A 17,455-nucleotide genomic window follows, 5' to 3' on the forward strand; every position below is an offset into this window, starting at 1 on the left:
CCTCCTAGAGCTTTTTCAACAGAACCTATTCAGGACAGGAACACCAACTGCAGCGGGTATGTGATTATGAACAAGGGGTTAGAGGATCTTTGTGTGTTCAGTAGGATAATGTCTCTTTACTCCCTATACAGAGCTGTTGTGCAGGCCTTCCATGCAATATTAAATAGCTGCCCCATTTTCCCCAAAGGTGCACTTTAGCCATGTCCTAAATGATCCTTGTGTATTGTTTGTAATATGCTTTAGGATTCCTTTGAGAACTATTTTGGTGCCTGCAACTGTGTCTTTAGGACTGCATTTTTTTAAACCAACCTCCATTTGGTAGTTGCAAGTCAGAGTTAGACATCCAATATCTAACTTAATTGCACCCACAGGTCATTATGAGTGCAAAAGGGAAGGCCAGTTTGTTAATCTGTCCCAGAAAGCACTATAAGCAGAAAGTATTATTGTTTATTGGGTCCACATTAGTGCTGTGTGAAATACTTGCTTTGAAACCTGGTAGCATATGAAACAAATCTGTATTAAGGTGAGTTACAAATTCAAAGCACAGACAAGGTTCATTGAAAGGTTCATTGTGTTTGACAAACCTTTCATGCAAATGCAGGGCCTCTTTCCAGCTAATAGGACAGATTCAAACTTTGGTCCAAACTTGTTCAGAATTTGTGTTTTCAACATGAAACAAGGCAGAACTCAGCGGTTTCATCTGAGTTTCCATTTCAGATTGTGAAGCACGGGGGCATAGTCTTGAGTGGATTGAAATCAAGGAAAGTATTTGTGAAAGTCCCAAGATTTTTCACAGCTCTACCCAACATGGAAAATTGAGTGGTGACAGCATATGTCCATGTCTGTCTAAGTCAGTTTACTTGGACACCAAGGGAGCAGTTGTAGCAGGAAAAGCATCTGATAGGAAGCTGTAACATAAACCACATTCAAGAGAAGCCATCCTGGGCATCCCTGATTTCACTTGAAATCCCCATAAAGTTAGTGGGAGAACAATGCCACTGAAAATAATTCTTCACCTCCCTCCCCAATCCCACTCAGCTAGCCTGTTCTCAATGGAATGCCCACAGGGGAAAGGAGGAGCGTGGTAGAGAGATGCCTCTGGCTTTGTCCCGCTAATAGGAACAAAGAAGATCATTTTCTTCCTAAATTATTATTTGCAGAAGGCTAAACTGACCTCTGCATGTGTGAGTTGCCTTTTCATTACATATATTTTTAATGATTTCTGCTCATCATTTCCTCTATCCTGGCACATCTCCGGAAGGATGAAATCTATGTGCTATTGATTTTAACATCACTTTTACTTTACTTTACTTTACCATAACTTTTTTTCTCTGAAGATAGTAAAAATACAAATGGGAGGGATTCAGTCGACACAGCAAATGCTGGACACTAGATGGTGCTCCAGGGTCACATTTCATCCTACACTGTAGTTTTTGTTTATGGAAGGCTGGATTTGTGCATGATGTGATAGCTCCCAGGGCAGCATGTCTAAGTGGAGTTGGATAAATTCTCCACTGGGCTGTGTGATTTAGAAGCTGGCATACTTTGGCAGGCACTTGGGCATTGTAGGTAGCTCCAGCTCACATCTCTGTTTCTTTAGTCCTAATCAGATAACATTAAAAAATGCCAACTCACCCAAGTTACCCAGAGCTAGACTGAGATGTGATTACATGTGTGCATAAGGGAATCGGAGGAAATAAGAACAGTAAACCTTCATCTTGGGCATGGGTGCATTGGAGTAAATGGGACTACTCACCCACTTGCACCCTCTCTAGGTTTATGTAGGTGGCGAGGGGTGGAAAATGGGCAGAACTTTGGTGCCAGCCCGCATGTGCGTACACGCTCACTGGCCAGCAGTAAATTACTATCCCAAGCCCATGGAGCAAGGAAGAGGTGTGTCTCAGAGGAGCATTTCTGGCATAATGCTGCTGCTGGAATGTTGTAGTTCACCCATCACCCTTTGGTCAGTGCTAGGTCTAAAGGCAGGCTCTGGTCCACAGTAAAGAATATGATTTAGATATGTCATTGTTCAGATGTGGCAAGAGAAGAGGAAGCTAAACCAGCTCATGTTCTGTGATTCCTTGTGCAGCACAGATGTTCCTACACAAGGTCCTTGTCAGCTTTTCTGTAGAGACCATTATCCTTTTCCAAAGAAGCTGGTACTTTTCCAAGTCATGGCTCACTTCTCTAGAGAAGTTGATCACTCCTGGAGAAAGACCAGGAACTTTTCTCTGAGGGACATATGCAAAGCAGTCCTGTCATGTTTCCAGATCCCTTACAAGTTGACTCATGCAGCCCCTGTCATAAGTAAGTGACAGTAGCTTTTTCCACTCTGTTTTAAATTATATGACAGTTCCCTTATTGTGTGTTGTGGCAGAAAAGAGAAGGAAGTTACCTACTATGCTCCATTTCTTGCTCCTGACAGTGCCCCATCCCCCTGAAACTTTGCCAGTGGACAGTCACGATTCTGGAAATCTGTGGTGATACCTGCAGGGAACTTGGCACAAAGTGTTGGGTGGAGACAGATTCTTCTTGAGGTTGATTCCAAATGTGCAATGATTTTGACAAAATGTGGGAGTGGAGTAGGGGGAAGGCTGTATGGTTAATGTGTTTATACTTCTCTGGAAGACTCTAGTGTCGTTCAATTCCAGCATTTAAATTGACTCAGCATGTTCCTTCACCAGTTCCCTTCCAATGGCCTCCTCTAATATTTCACAGTTATCTATATTTGTTACTTTTCTAGCATTATGTCAAAGCTTTGGTGTGCCCCTGTCCTGGCACTGTGCATGTTACACATTAAATACCGACCTACTTACCTGATGATAGGCAGCTACCCTGGTCCCACTCCGACTTCTTATTCTTCTATTTGACCTCATCACAGAGAAACCGTCTCACTTTCTGAGACAGTATTATTGTGGCTTGATTAAGTACTTGCCACACCATGCCAGCACAGCCTCTTAAGTGGTATCCACCATTTACACTAAACCTTAATGGCATATGGAACATAAATGGTGTCTAAAATACCTAGGGCCAAATTCTCTGCTGGCATAACTCCATTGACTTTGGGTATATTACACTAACTTCAGTGGAATTATGCTAGAAAGAATTTGCCATTTCTAGGTTAGAATTCTGCTTATCTCAGATCACATCAGGGAATGTATTGACTAGGACTTGATTAAATTTTCAGTCAAAAACTGTTTTCCTATGGATAATTGGATCTTTGACAAAATGAATATTTTCATGGAAAACATTGACTTGCTGAAAAAACAAAAACATTGTGGCCAAAAATCCCAAAAGTTTCAATTTTAGGCCAAAACATTTTTTAATCAAAAGTTGAAATTTCTCATGGGAGAACCCCTCATCCCCAATTTTCCATCTAATACTGACACATTTCAAGAACTATCTTCTTGTCCAGTTTTTAAAAGCACTTTATAGTGCCTTTTGGTATTGTCCTGTTGCCTTCCTATCTTGAGAACATCTCTTCAATGAAAATCTACTTTTGTTTTATTAAAGGGACACCATCAAATGGTTTTAGCTTCAAATTTATTTGTAAAGCAAGGTGGGAGAGTGGGGAGGTTTACAAAATCTGGCATAAATCAATTTTTTGTAAATTTCAATTAACTTTTTAGGAGGGAGGTGGTATTTGGAATTTTACCATATCTCCATGATGCTACTTAATGCATGAGAGCAAGCAAATGAAACTGAGTACAAGTAAAGAGTAAACCAATAGTATAAATGGTGAAAGGAAATGTAAATCTACTTTTAATAATCTAAACACATGTAACAAAAATATATGCAGATTCTACTGTATAGGTAGCTCACATTTTACATTTTGGATTTATACAAGAGAATATATAATCTGAAATATGAATTACTAGGAGAGGGCCCATTCATATCTTAATCCACACACATATGCAACACCTATGACAAACATATGGCATAGTATCCATATGAAACATATCTCTTATCTACATGGGACTGTTTCATTAACACCAAAGCTGACATTTGGAATTTATAGTTGAATCTTTCAGTAATTGTGTTGGGCTAAAAGTTGCATTGCTTTGTACAAGGAGATGCACTAAATGTGTGTTTTGGAGAGAGTTAAGGAAGGGAATGTTTATATACTAGGAAGCTAGTATCTTTGTTAAATAAGAAGTGCTTTCTTAGTTTTCCTGTGATTTAAGCAGCTGTACTTACCAAACCTCTTTCTGCTTGTTTAATGGATTGCTTCTTGTAAGTGCTGTCTATTCCTCTTTCAGGCGCTGGTGTCACTGAAGCTTTTGGGAAATCAGTTAGTTTCGTTGCCTTCTCAAGATAAGTGGACTTGCAGGCAACTTAAATCACTGGATCTTTCTAAGAATCAGCTTGGGAAGTAAGTGTTCCTTTTAGTTTGTGTCAGAGATAAAATTTAAACTAAAGATTAAAAATTAATAACAAAACCGATCCCTTACATGTGGTAGAAAGTGATGATGCTTTTACAGACTCGCTGGATTAATTCCCTCTATATAGCATATAGTTATCCGTAGAACATGGACCACATCTTCTATTGCATCTCCAAAGTGTCTTGTACACCTGTGGCCTTGAAGAAATATTACTCATAGTTCCTTTGAATATAGCACATGACATTATATCATGAGTGAATAATTATTAGTGGTAATAAAATGTAGAACACGCTTCACTCTGAGTGGTTTACCAATGCAAGTACTTATTTGTGGGGAGCATATCTTAACCATAAGCATTTTGTCTGGGCTTAAACTTTTGTATTTCTGTTGGGAGTACATGTTTTGAAAAATGTTAATAATCTTTGGGTTTCTTTTTTTCATTAAAATGTAACAGGCCATTAGCCCATAGCCAGACTAATGACTTTGGTGATTTAGAAAAGAAAACAAAAATTCGGAGTGATGTTTTTTCCATTTAGAGAACATTATAAGGACGTATGATAAGCAGACTTGCAGGTCTGTTCCCTTCTCCAGCGGTGACTGTCAGCGCATCCGGCTTGCATGTATGTCATTTGCCCAGCAGCTCTGCTAGATTCATTATGATTTGCCCTGCCACTAGTCTGCATGGTCAATGTCAATAAACAAGGATGTATAAATGCTTTAGAAATGTCTCGGTCCACCTCCACAATAGCATTCATGGGTCATCATGTCAGAGGAGTGCTAGCTGCAGTAGGAAAAGGCTATTCTCCAGGGTCTCTCAATTTGCTATTTGACAATCTCCTAAACCTTGATACCAGTAAAGAGAACACAAAGTCAAGAGTGCATTTCCCAAATGGAATCAACATGATGCCCCAGAGCTAGGCTAATATGCTGAATGACAGAGATGAGTCTGAACCAAAACTCTTGGGTCCAGATGGTTCTGAGTTTTGGTGGTGTTCAGAACTGCTACTGAACTGTGTGACTCAGACACCCCTTCCACATACATGGAACGGGAACCAGCAAAGGCTGTACTCTGACATTATGAAGCCTTGCAGAGGTCCAAATCCTACAAGGTGCTGAGGTCCCAAAGGTTGGGCCCATGACAGTACGAGTTCATGTGAATGTCCCCCAGTGTGGCTTTGTCTTTCTCAAGCATCGCTTTGTGCATTTTGTTTTGTCTGCAGGAGTGAGGAGGGGTTTAAAACAAAGCGGATTTCCTTTTTTACCACAAGAAACCGAGTGCGTGCAGGCACAGAGGCAGGTATGGTATGTGGTGACCTCCTCTCCTGGGAAGGAGATGGTCAATTGCGCCAAGTGAATTCCAAGGGTACAGGGATCCTCTTGGAGTCTGGCAGATGAGTGGTCAGTATCAGCACAGCTACAGCTTTTAGTGCAGTGACATGTAAATAAGATGGGAAATGCTTTTATCGTACAAATTACTGTAGAACTGGTCTATCCTCTCTGCCCAAATGGCTAGTGGGTGAAACCTGCTTCTCTTCCTGAACTATCAGTCTCTATCTTTGTCAAAATTACTAAAGTGCTTGATTCAGAGTAGCAGCCATGTTAGTCTGTATTCGCAAAAAGAAAAAGAGTACTTGTGGCACCTTAGAGACTAACAAATTTATTTGAGCATAAGCTTTTGTGAGCTACAGCTCATTTCATCGGATGCATTGTATTTCTGTTGGGAGTACGTGTTTTGAAAAGCTAGTCACTCTAGCTAGTGTGCCCTTTAGTTCACTGAGATAGGGAAATGAACCAATAATTAGATGATCCCAAGGGCAATACAACTGTGTTGCTGAACTTGCAAGACAGATTTTGCCCTTTGCCTCTTTGATGATTACCAAAGGTCTGGCGGGAGATTTTCTGGATTACCATCTGTGAAATCTCAAAAGCTCAAAAAGCTCAAAAGACCATATGAAGATATCCACATTGATCCCTAATCTCTGTGGAATTTTCTTTTCTTTTCTTTTTGTTTGTTTATTTTTATTTTAGGCCACTCTGATCTTTTATGTGCTGCATTCTCCCTTGGGAGTACCTTCCTGACAGTGCATTTTACAGTGTCCCTAGGGAATTGCACAGAACGGAATAAAATTTAGGTTTTGTGGTGACCGTTAACATTGCCCTGGACATCATGTTGAGAATAGTCCACTAACCATATAGTCTCACCTCACTGCACTATGAATGAATCCCTCTATTTTTCCCCTTTCTTTATGGGTCATGGACAAAGCAGAAGCATTACCTGCAACGCACCCATGACCCTTGCAAATCTGCATTAAGACAAAGACTATAATAAAATCTCATGCTTCAGGGCTTTAGCTGGTTGGCTACAGGGGTCAGGAAGGAGTTTTTCACGTGGGGCACCATTGGCCAGATATATTCTGGGAGTAGTTTTGCCTTTCTCTGAAGCATCAGGGATTGGTCACAGCTGGAGACAGGACACCTGACAGATGGATCTGAGGTCACAGAGAGAATCCTCTTCTTAGATGCCTGGCTGCTTGCTCAAATCCTCTGGGTCAAACTGATCTCTAGATTTGGGGTCAGGAGGGAATTTCCCCCCCGGTCAGATTTGCAGGGATCTTGAGTGTTTTTTGCTTTCCTCTGCAGCATGGAGCATGGATCACCTGCTGACATCATCCAGGCACACCTCATCTAATCAATAGCCAGCCATTGCAGGGGCCTCAGGCATTGGAAAACATAATCCCAACTATACATATAAAATGATGGAGTCTAAATTAGCTATTACCACTCAAGAAAGAGATCTTGGAGTCATTGTGAATAGTTCTCTGAAATCATCCATTCAATGTGCAGCTGCAGTCAAAAAAGCGAACAGAATGTTGGAAATCATTAAGAAGGGTATAGATAATAAGACAGAAAATATCATGTTGCCTCTATATAAATCCGTGAAACACCCACATATTGAATACTGTGTGTAGGTGTGGTCGCCCCATCTCAAAAAAGATATACTGGAATTGGAAAGGGGTTCAGAAAAGGGCAACAGAAATAATTATGGGTATGGAACGGCTTCCGTATAAGAAGAGATTAATAAGGCTGAGACTTTTCAGTTTGGGAAAGAGACAACTAAGAGGGGATATGACTGAGGTCTATAAAATCATGACTGGTGTAGAGAAATTAAATAAGGAAGTGCTATTTACTCCTTCTCATAACACAAGTACTAGGGGTCACCAAATGAAATTAATAGGCAGCAGGTTTAAAGCAAACAAAAGGAAGTATTTCTTCACACAATGCACAATCAACCTGTGGAACTCTTTGCCAGCGTATGTTGTGAAGGCCAAGACTAGAACAGGGTTCAAAAAAGAACTAGATAAGTTAATGGAGAGTAGGTACATCAATGGCTATTAGCCAGGATGGGCAGGGATGATGTCCCTAGCCTCTGTTTGCTAGAAGCTGGGAATGGGCCACAGGGGATGAATCACTTGATGATTACCTGTTCTGTTCATTCCCTCTGGAGCACCTGGCATTGGCCACTCTCAGAAGACAGGATACTGGGCTAGAGGGACCTTTGGTCTGACCCAGTATGGCCATTCTTATGATTTCTCTTGTTCTCTGCCTGTGGCACACAAGAGACACAAGGACTGAAATGCTTTGTTCAAACCCAAGTTATTGGGCTCAATATAGGGTTAACTGGGTGAAATTTAATGGCTTGTGATACAAAGGAGGTCAGACTGGTGGATCTAATGGTTCTTTCTGGCCTTAAATTCTATGGAACCATGAAACTTGCAAAATTTCCTCTCGGTGGAGGTAGAAGCTGCTATCCAGCAAGTAATGTGTGTGTTCATATGAAGAAAATAAATCTCTGTTGTGCGTAAGATTTTCTTTGACTAGTTACAAATGAAAAGAGAAATAGCAGGATTTACCTAGAAAAATAAATGCTGTGACATCAATCCCGAGTGTAGAATATGTGGGAATATAACCTTGAACCTTTGTTCTAAAGAGTTTGTCAGCATCAGGGGCATCATATCCTCTCTGTAAAGCTATTACAACAGCTGGGGGACGGGGGCGTGAACGGAGAACTAACCCCAGGGATGCTTTGAGCCAAAGATCTGTCCTGGCCTTACTACCAACCCCACCCCACACAAATCCTCCGGCTATTCCAGTTAATGCCCATCTTCTGTGCCTACCGTTGTCGAGTAATGTGAAGAGAGGAGCTGAGAAGGAGAGACAAAAGGAGAGATGGAGGCACTTTTGTCAGGTCATGGAGCAGGGGGATAAGAGGTGCATTTGTCAGTATGGGCTAGGGTATGTCGATCCAGCAATCAGCTGCAAATGGGAAGGGCCTCAGCAAAAAGGATTGGTGTGTGTTATGTTGAAATAAGAACCATGAATGTTATAACAAGAAGATGCAGATTCAGAGGGCCAGACCTTCAGCCCTGCCATAGCTCCTTTGTCCTTCTCTGGCCGTGCAAAGATATATAAAGCTGGTTTAACCAGCTCCCTGGGGATTCCTTGTGCAATGAGAATCCCCAAGCAATGCAGAGCCAGCCCAGTCTTCCTAACAAGCCCTTCCCCTAGAAAAGGGGGTGGGACCTAGTGAAAGGGGTATGGCCTGAGCGCCACAGCTCTCCGACAGTCCCTAGCTAGAATGTCCCCTTTGATACGTGGATATCTGGGTGCGACTAAACTTGGGCCAGGGGCCAAACCAGCTCCCTGGCTGGCGCCAGGATTGGACAGCCACAAAGATGGAGTAAAATCACCTTTGTCTCCTAGCTTCTCCTTCTGTCCCAAGTGCAGCTTGGTGAGACCAGAGGACATGACCAGGAGTTTAAAGGACATTTAGTGAAGACAGGAGTCAGAACGCATCAGTTTCATACAAAAAGCTCCCTATATTTAATATAGTTTTACCAAGTAAACTGTTTACTTATGTCTAGGAAATTATTTACAGAGGATGATTTAGGGATATTCAGTACACTAGGTTGATAAAACTCAGAATAAACTTCTTGCATATGCATGTGGTTGCATTTGTTTAGTTTACCCATCCAAAAATATTTTTAGGATGGGAATTCTTTTAACAGAAAATCCAGACCCAAGCCAGAAAAGTCATACATAATTCATGAATAAATAATTACAATTCATAAACACTTCGAGCTTGGTTCTAACATAACACACTCTCTTCTATCTAGGGTTAGGAAATGAATTGGGAGCATTGCTGCTATTTTTGGTAGTTACTCCTGTGTGTCCAGGTTGGACTGAATCTGTCTGTCTATAGCTAGATTAGTTCCATTCATCCATACTGAAGAGGAGCAAAAAACACTAAAAAGATTGGTTTCAGAGTAGCAGCCGTGTTAGTCTGTATTTGCAAAAAGAAAAGGAGTACTTGTGGCACCTTAGAGACTAACAAATTTATTAGAGCATAAGCTTTCGTGAGCTACAGCTCACTTCATCGGATGCATCCGATGAAGTGAGCTGTAGCTCACGAAAGCTTATGCTCTAATAAATTTGTTAGTCTCTAAGGTGCCACAAGTACTCCTTTTCTTTTTACTAAAAAGATTAAATTCATAACGAGTCAAAAAATGAGTGAACTGAACCCAGGAGTGTTTGAGGAGTTTACATCCTCAAATTTAAAGACGTTAATTTTTCTTGTGATTCACTTTACTGGTTCTTTCCTCAATTTCATTTTCACTGTGGCAATGCACAGTTGATGATCGCTGCCTACATCTGCCCTTCTGTAAACTTGGATGTCTTGAGGTGACAATCAGAACTTTATTCATATGATTTTTGCCATCAGGTGAGAAACACATTGTTTTATGGTGGTGTATGATAAAGGAGTATCCCTCTAACAATAAGATGGTTCAGTTGACATAATTCAAGAAAGTGTTCACTGTTAAGTGAGCTGGTTTCACCTATGCCCTTTATGTCTGTCATGTCATGATTGTCTCTCCCCACCACAGCATTTATATCACCCATAACAATAAAAATATCATCATGTGGGACTTACTGATGAGGTTCTGAAGAACATTATAAAAAGTATCCTTATCGTCATCATTGTATTCTCTTGTTGGGGCGTAGCATTGATGGTCACTTTTATATAGTGTTTCTGAAATCTTGCTCATATCATTCTGTCATTCACTGGTTGACAGTCTGAAATAGGTCTTTGTGCAGCATCATTCCAGATCAATGCAGCTTCTTCTATACCTCCATCTGGGGCCCTTGAGTAAATCTTAGCTTTATTGTTGCCTGTGGTGAGGGCCTACATTGTCTCATCTGTAGTCACTGGCAGATCCTGCTGCTCGCTAGCTCCCCGTCTGTGCAGGGTTAATTGCATAAATTGACCTGATTCTCTGCTCACCCTGAACTCTTGTTGAGTTATTTACATGTAGTCATCAGACAGTATTGTGGCCACATTTTGGCTGCTCTTGTGAGAGTGCAGGGAACAAACTTCCCAGTGTTTGTACTCCTTGCGTGCAAGTTATGTGGCTGGATTGGGCATGGATGTCATTGCTCGGACCGTGATGCATCTCAGAGCAGACGCTGTCCAACCACAAGGAAACACATGCTACTCCACCAAAAAAGAAAAATTAAATGTTCTTCTAGACACATTCCCATCAGTGACTGTGGAGACATTCGGTCTGCCTCAGTGCTCCACAGGTAGAAGGTCTCAGTTCACTGCTGGGGATTTGCACCTCTACACGAGGGCAAAATCCAACAATGCTGTGATTGTAAAAACCGTAATCTGGGCCTGGATGCTTTATTACCATTGTTTCTGTTGGTGGTCACTTGCTTTGCATGTGTTGTTTCATGGTAACTAATTCAATTACCTAATGACCTCACTGAAATGTGAAAGACCAAGGGTTATTGGTCTAGAGCCTTGTGGCATGTTCTGTTTGCTTTCATCTCAGCATTTATTTTCTCTCGTGTTGTTTCAGGTCCCTTCTTGGAGTTTCCGGCATTCCTGAGTGAGTCTCTGGAAGTCCTTTATGTAAATGACAATCAGCTAGACACCGTCCCACAATCCATTTGCCTTCTGAAAGGTCTAACAGAGCTTTATTTAGGGAAGTAAGTACATGCCATGAAAAGCCACATTATTACTCTGCTACTTTGACGACCAACCTTCTCTCTGAGGCTACATCTACCCTACAAGCTGGGGATGTGATTCCCAGATCCGTTAGATAGACACATGCTAGCTCTCGTTGAGCTAGCATGCTACAAATACTAGTGTAGACATGGTAACTCGGGCAGCAGCGAGCCGCCCCCAAGTACAACCCCACTCAGACCCTGTGGGTACATACTCAACCTTGCCACTGTTTGCTGCTGCCGGTGCTACTGCATCTACACTACTATTTTTAATGCACTAATTTGGTGAAAGCTAGCGCAAGTATGTCTGCTTCAGCCCAATCTCCAAATGTAGATATAGCCGTAGAGTCGAGGGGATGAGCACATGTAAAGTCAGAGGGAGTTGAAGACACTCAGCAGCTCATAGGATTGGGCCCATAAATTTGTATAATTAGGTTGGAGATTTTAACCTTTGAATTCTAGAGTAAGGACAGTGGTTCTAATGGGCGGAGCAGAGAACTGGATGCTGCTGGCCGGAATGCTAATCCTGACTCTCCACTGTCTCCTTCTGTACCCGTGAGCTTTAACCATTCTGCCCAAGCTTCATCATCTACAAACTGGAGATTATAGCACTCACCTGCCTCACAGGGATGCTGTGGGGGTTAATTAAATTTTACCAAGCACTTTGAAGATGGAAATCGCTATGGAAGTGCTGACTATTATGAAAATGTTAATGGAAGAGAGGGGCAGATCTTGTAAAGACAGAATTGTGTAATATGGGAGCCCCTACCAGTAGCTACGTACTTACAAAGCCTAGTTGTTGGTAGATTGATTTATTTTCCAACAGTAACCCTGGTATCCGAGAGCTCCCTCCAGAACTTGGACAGCTGGCTAATCTTTGGCAGCTGGATATTGAGGAACTAAATATCAGCAACATTCCTGCAGAGATCATAAAAGAGGGTAAGTCTGTATTCTACACATATTTTAATAAATTCATCTCTTTGAACAGAGCATCAGAATCACTTTTTTTTAATCATCTTGGACATGAAAGAACTGTATCTGCATAGGAAATGTTAAAAGGAATTACATAGGGAACTTCCCACACAGTGCAAAGTCAACCCCAGGACACAACAGGGGAGGGGTCCAGGCCCTCTCTTGGCCATGGATGCTACCACACAGTGTCTTCCAGGCTCTCCAGTGGAAGGGGAGGGGACACAGAGAGAGGTTCTAGTCTCTCTGAGGGGAGGAGGGGGGAGAGGAGGCAGGAAGAGATCTGGGCTGGTTCCGATTTCTTTGGTGGCATGGGAAAGGCTGAGAGACCACAGTTGATCCGCCTCACCCAGGGCCAGTCCTTGGAGACGGGGAAGAAGCAGCAATTGAAGCTGTCAGCCACCAGCATGGCCTGAAGTGGGGGCTGCATCTCTTCCTGGGGCATTGGCTCCTAAGACACCCTGCATCTGGCTCCCCATTTCCCAGAACGCTGTGAACCATCTCCTAATGCAGCCTCCTCCACCTCTTCTGGTTCCAGGCCCCCATCTTGGGAAAATTCTGGTTGCGCCACTGTTCAGCCCTCAGTGCGAAACGCCAACTATTGGTTCCGTTTACGAAAGATTTTTACGTCAGAAAAATGACCTATAAATGCAACCTTTTGTTGGCAATATATTATGCCAGAGAACTTTTGTGGTGGATTTTATAGGACTGCAAATAGTTTATAATATTTTGACAGCCCTTCTAAAGTATTTTTCAATAATGGCCCAAAACACTGCAGAATAACATTATTGTGTAAGCTGTCATGTTTTGGACCAATTATAACAGCATAGTCTTTTATTTAAAAAAACCTAATTTTTCTTAAATCAAGGGCTGTGGTCTAAACCTAGTTTTAAGTAGAAACATGAAAGTATAAGATTGTGCTGAGTATTTGCCCAATGCTGTATTAGTGTTTTGTGTTTCCTTTGAGCTTTTGAAGAGTGAAAATGAAAGTATTTTTTTTTCTTTACACTGACTCACTGTAGCCTCTTGCTGTGTTGACTTTTTGGTGGGATCAGGTCTGTCCATTAGGAATTTTGTTCCTTTTGTTTATTCTCTGAGCCCTTTCAATCAACAGAGAAACTGCAGTGAAAATACTTATATTACCGGCATACCTGCTGCAATAGATTTTAAATGTGCCCTGCTGCACATTGCTAACCACAGGATATGTTCACCCTTTTTTCCAATAGGCCCTAAAACAATATTAGCATACCTGCGGGCACAGCTGCGTAAAGCAGAAAAATGCAAGCTGATGAAGATGATTATTGTCGGTCCTCCGCGGCAGGGAAAGTCAACACTTATAGAGATCTTGCAGACAGGGAAAACCCCACAGATGATGCACAGTGATGCCACCATACAGACAACAAAATGGGAGCTTCAGAAACCAGCTGGACTCAAAGCCAAGGTGAATAATGGTCAGAGATAGTTTGCTAGTGTAGAATGGTTTGGAGCAGGAAGGATCTCCAGTGGGTCATGTAGTCTTCCCCTTAAAACAGTGCTAGACTGACTTCATTACCCTAAACTAGACCTTGTAGATGGTGTTAATGTACTCTTGTGATTCACCATTCCCTTTGTCAGCTTGCTTCATTGTCCAGTTGTCTACATTCCTACACTGTAGTTAAAATGTTTTTCTTAGTACAGCCTGAAACTCTTTCTTCTGGTTCACTCTTTGCTTGGTGGTCTTTGCCCTCTTTAAAACATCCTTTATTCAGTGCTTAATTTGTAATGAAAGACATGGCAGGGCTCAAGCAATTTTTTTTACATTCATAACTGATGCGGCAAGCCTGGAGGTGCCGGAACTATGAACTGTCAAGCCTAGAGGTGCCGGGCTCAGCTCTGGCAAGCCCTGGCACAAATTAAGCACTGCCTGTGTTAATCACTAGTCATTTCTCACATTTTCCCTTTCTACTAAACATACCTAGTTCTGACAACCCTTCATCATTTTATTCTGGGCACTAAGGCCCAGATCCACAAAGGTATGTGGGCTCCTAACTCCCCTTGAAATCAAGTGCATCTAAGGAGAGTCATCTAACTGCCTTTGATTTCAGTGGGTGTTAGGAACGTAACTCATGTAGGCATTTTTGCAAATCCCATTAGGTGCCTGTCTGCATCTTAGGTAGCTAGTTATCTTTGAAAATCTGACTCAGGGAACTGATTGAAATCAATGGCCCTATTTGCCAGCTTCCAAGTAGAAAATAAGGATTTGGAAGAGAAATGAGTGGTCATAGATATAAGATACTGCTTTGCTAGGTAATGTATGGACAAGAATGTACACTCTTGAGCAGAGAGAGCATGGTGAAACCAAATATTGGCTTATAACCAGTGGCTGTAGCACCACTTTCAGGACTGCAGCAGAACAACTGTGTTCAAATCTTCAGAGGGCCAAGAGCTTTTTCCCCTAAACTGTTTGTTTCAAGACACTGAGCCCTCCCCATTTTTGGCAGACCTTATGCCATGTTTTAAATAGATGCTTACCATATGAAAGATTAAATCAGGCTCTGTGAGGAAAGCTCCTATGGAAGAGAAAAGGGGACAGTTTAAAAAGAAAAATTCCAATAGAAAACAGATGCTGCAAAACATTTTTTAGATTGGTGGAAAAGGGAAAGACATTTCTGCCAGTCCTTTATGATAAAGCCTTATAGAGTTTAATTGTGATGAGACCAGTAGGATCCTACAGAAACGTAACCGAATTTACTGTACAATCCTATGGAATTTAATGGAGAATGATACTTTATGGCTAATTGAACTAACTTATAGAATTGTAAAGCACGGATGAATTCTGTAGGGTTCAAATCAGCTATAGAAATGTAAACATTTTCTATTTGGTTCCATGGAACTTTTCCTTAAGGCTAGGGTGTTTCTTTTCCATTCTTTCTAAGTTGGGTGCAGTAAGTCACAGCCTAGTGAAGGAACATGGAGATGTTCGTTATTGAACAGAGAGCCCTGGAGATACAAATCTTCCAAGGATCAGCATCCATGGAGCACCGTTCAATTAACCAAGTTATCTCCTGCATTTCTGCAGAATGCAGCCTCCAGGCAACACTTCACTGATCAGGAAAATCCAGTTTGAAGTCTTAAGCCTCTAAAGTGGAATTTAATATTCTGACAAAGTTATTGCCTGATCTGCAAAGGACTAGAATCCTATAAACAATGGCCAAAGGGTCTGGTTCTTACCTCACTTACAATGGTGTAACTCTGTTATCTTGAATCATTCCTGATTTACCCCAATATGAGGACAGTATCAGGCTCTATGTAGCCATAAGACTCTGCCTTTACTATCATTGAATTCCACCACAGGACAGTAGAAATGAGCCTTCTCCTTCAGTTGCATCCCAGGAGGCAGGGACACAGTGCTGTTCTCGGGCTCCCGCATCCCAGGCAGGCGGAGGGGCCCAGGCTCCCTGGCCTGGCTCTGGCTTCTACCTTGGACGGGGCTTCGGGGGGAAGAGGAGCGGCAGATGTGGACCGCAGAGGGGGCGGGGCTTCGGGGGCCCCCCACTTTTAGGAGGACTCCATTGCCCCTGGCTTGCACGGATAAATGCACAAAAGATACTGAGATAGTACACTGATGGGGGTTTATAAGCACCATAGATAGATCCCAAGCTGTAGGGGGCAGAGTCGGATGCAGTACTTTAAAACTTCCTATTAAATTCACAGGAGTCTGGATTTGAGAGTGCTCTTTTGGCCCGTCTCTGGCATTACATTGCACCTGGCATCAGGGTTTCTAATGACACCCAGCAGGTGTTAATCAGTGGCATGAGAAGCTTTGAACACCAAAGTATCTAGACAGATCCTGCCCTTGTGGAAGGTAAACTCAGCCTTGATGTGAATCGGGACTAAGGGTACGTCTACATTTCGAGCTGGAGATGTGAATTCTAGCTCAAGGAGACATACCATGCTAAAAATAGAAATGTAGTGGCAGTGGTAGGAGGGTCTGGTCGCCCACGTATGTGCCTAGAGGTCTTGGGCAGGATTGTACTCAAGGCAGCTAGGCCCTGCTGCAGCTGCTCTGTTTTCGGCTTAGTAGCTCGACCAGGGTTTACCCGTCCAGCTCAAGATGTAGACATACCTTCTGTGGAATGAAAATGGTTTCTGCAGGGGGCTTCCCTGTACCCCAGCTCATTATGATTCACTTTTTGACTAACTAGCTTTAGCAAGTCTATCAAATATGCCGCAATCAAGTATGGAAACAGTTCTTATTCCTGAGCCAGTGAATTACATGGCTCAGAATCAGTCTTTTGTTTGGGCTGGAGCATTAGCTGAAGGTTTACCAGTACCAGCAGTGCACCTATAGCTTTAGCAGCAAGGAATTAGTTCCAATTTCCTGCGTGCAAGTGGCAGCCACATTTAATAATTGCTTGTTAGTTTTGATTTCCTTGAGGCACAATTGCAACATCGATACTGTTCTAATGGCATGCATTACGCTTCAATTTAGACATCAGCTGTTATCGTCCCATGACTTACTGTAGCTGTTTTATATGGCCACTTCTCTTTGTCTAAGTAGATTGATTCCGTGGAATTCAATGTCTGGGACATCGGGGGCCCAGCAAGCATGTCGACAGTCAATCAGTGTTTCTTCACGGACAAAGCATTGTACATAGTTGTATGGAACCTGGCACTGGGGGAAGAGGCTGTTACAAACCTTCAGTTCTGGCTGCTGAACATTGAGGTAAGAAGTCCCTTTGGGTTGTGGGATTTTTTTAGTCGTATTTCTGCCCATCAACGGGGATGCTTTACCTTCATTTAGAACCTCTCTTATAAGCTCATCTATCTGTGAATTTTATGTTGTTCTTGGGATATAAATTGCCATGGTACCATAGATAGGTCACTACATTTAATGGTTTAAATTCATCATCTGAGCACATCAGAGAGTGAAACAAAAGCTGATTTGTAAATTCAGACTAAGACAAAGCTGCAAATACTCATTAGTGCCTAGTCACAGTTTGGTTTGAGGGGATTTCTAAGCAGTTTCTATCTTGTGCTGGTTAGTCGCACTTATTCTG

At 42.2% G+C, this 17,455-nt stretch overlaps 1 protein-coding gene across 3 annotated transcripts in view; it reads left to right on the plus strand.

Moving 5' to 3' along the window:
• LRRK1 (leucine rich repeat kinase 1) overlaps positions 1-17,455 on the plus strand; it is a 109,589-nt gene that overhangs the window by 52,161 nt on the left and 39,973 nt on the right. For all 3 annotated transcript variants that reach the window (XM_038418730.2, XM_043494558.1, XM_043494559.1), the window contains 6 exons: positions 4,260-4,372; positions 5,603-5,679; positions 11,300-11,429; positions 12,274-12,386; positions 13,643-13,857; positions 16,957-17,121. In XM_038418730.2, the coding sequence (XP_038274658.1) occupies positions 4,260-4,372; positions 5,603-5,679; positions 11,300-11,429; positions 12,274-12,386; positions 13,643-13,857; positions 16,957-17,121 (813 nt within the window). The remainder of the gene's footprint in view (positions 1-4,259; positions 4,373-5,602; positions 5,680-11,299; positions 11,430-12,273; positions 12,387-13,642; positions 13,858-16,956; positions 17,122-17,455) is intronic.

The sequence above is a fragment of the Dermochelys coriacea genome, chromosome 10 (genome assembly GCF_009764565.3).
Source record: "Dermochelys coriacea isolate rDerCor1 chromosome 10, rDerCor1.pri.v4, whole genome shotgun sequence".
Classification (NCBI taxonomy): Eukaryota; Metazoa; Chordata; order Testudines; family Dermochelyidae; genus Dermochelys; species Dermochelys coriacea.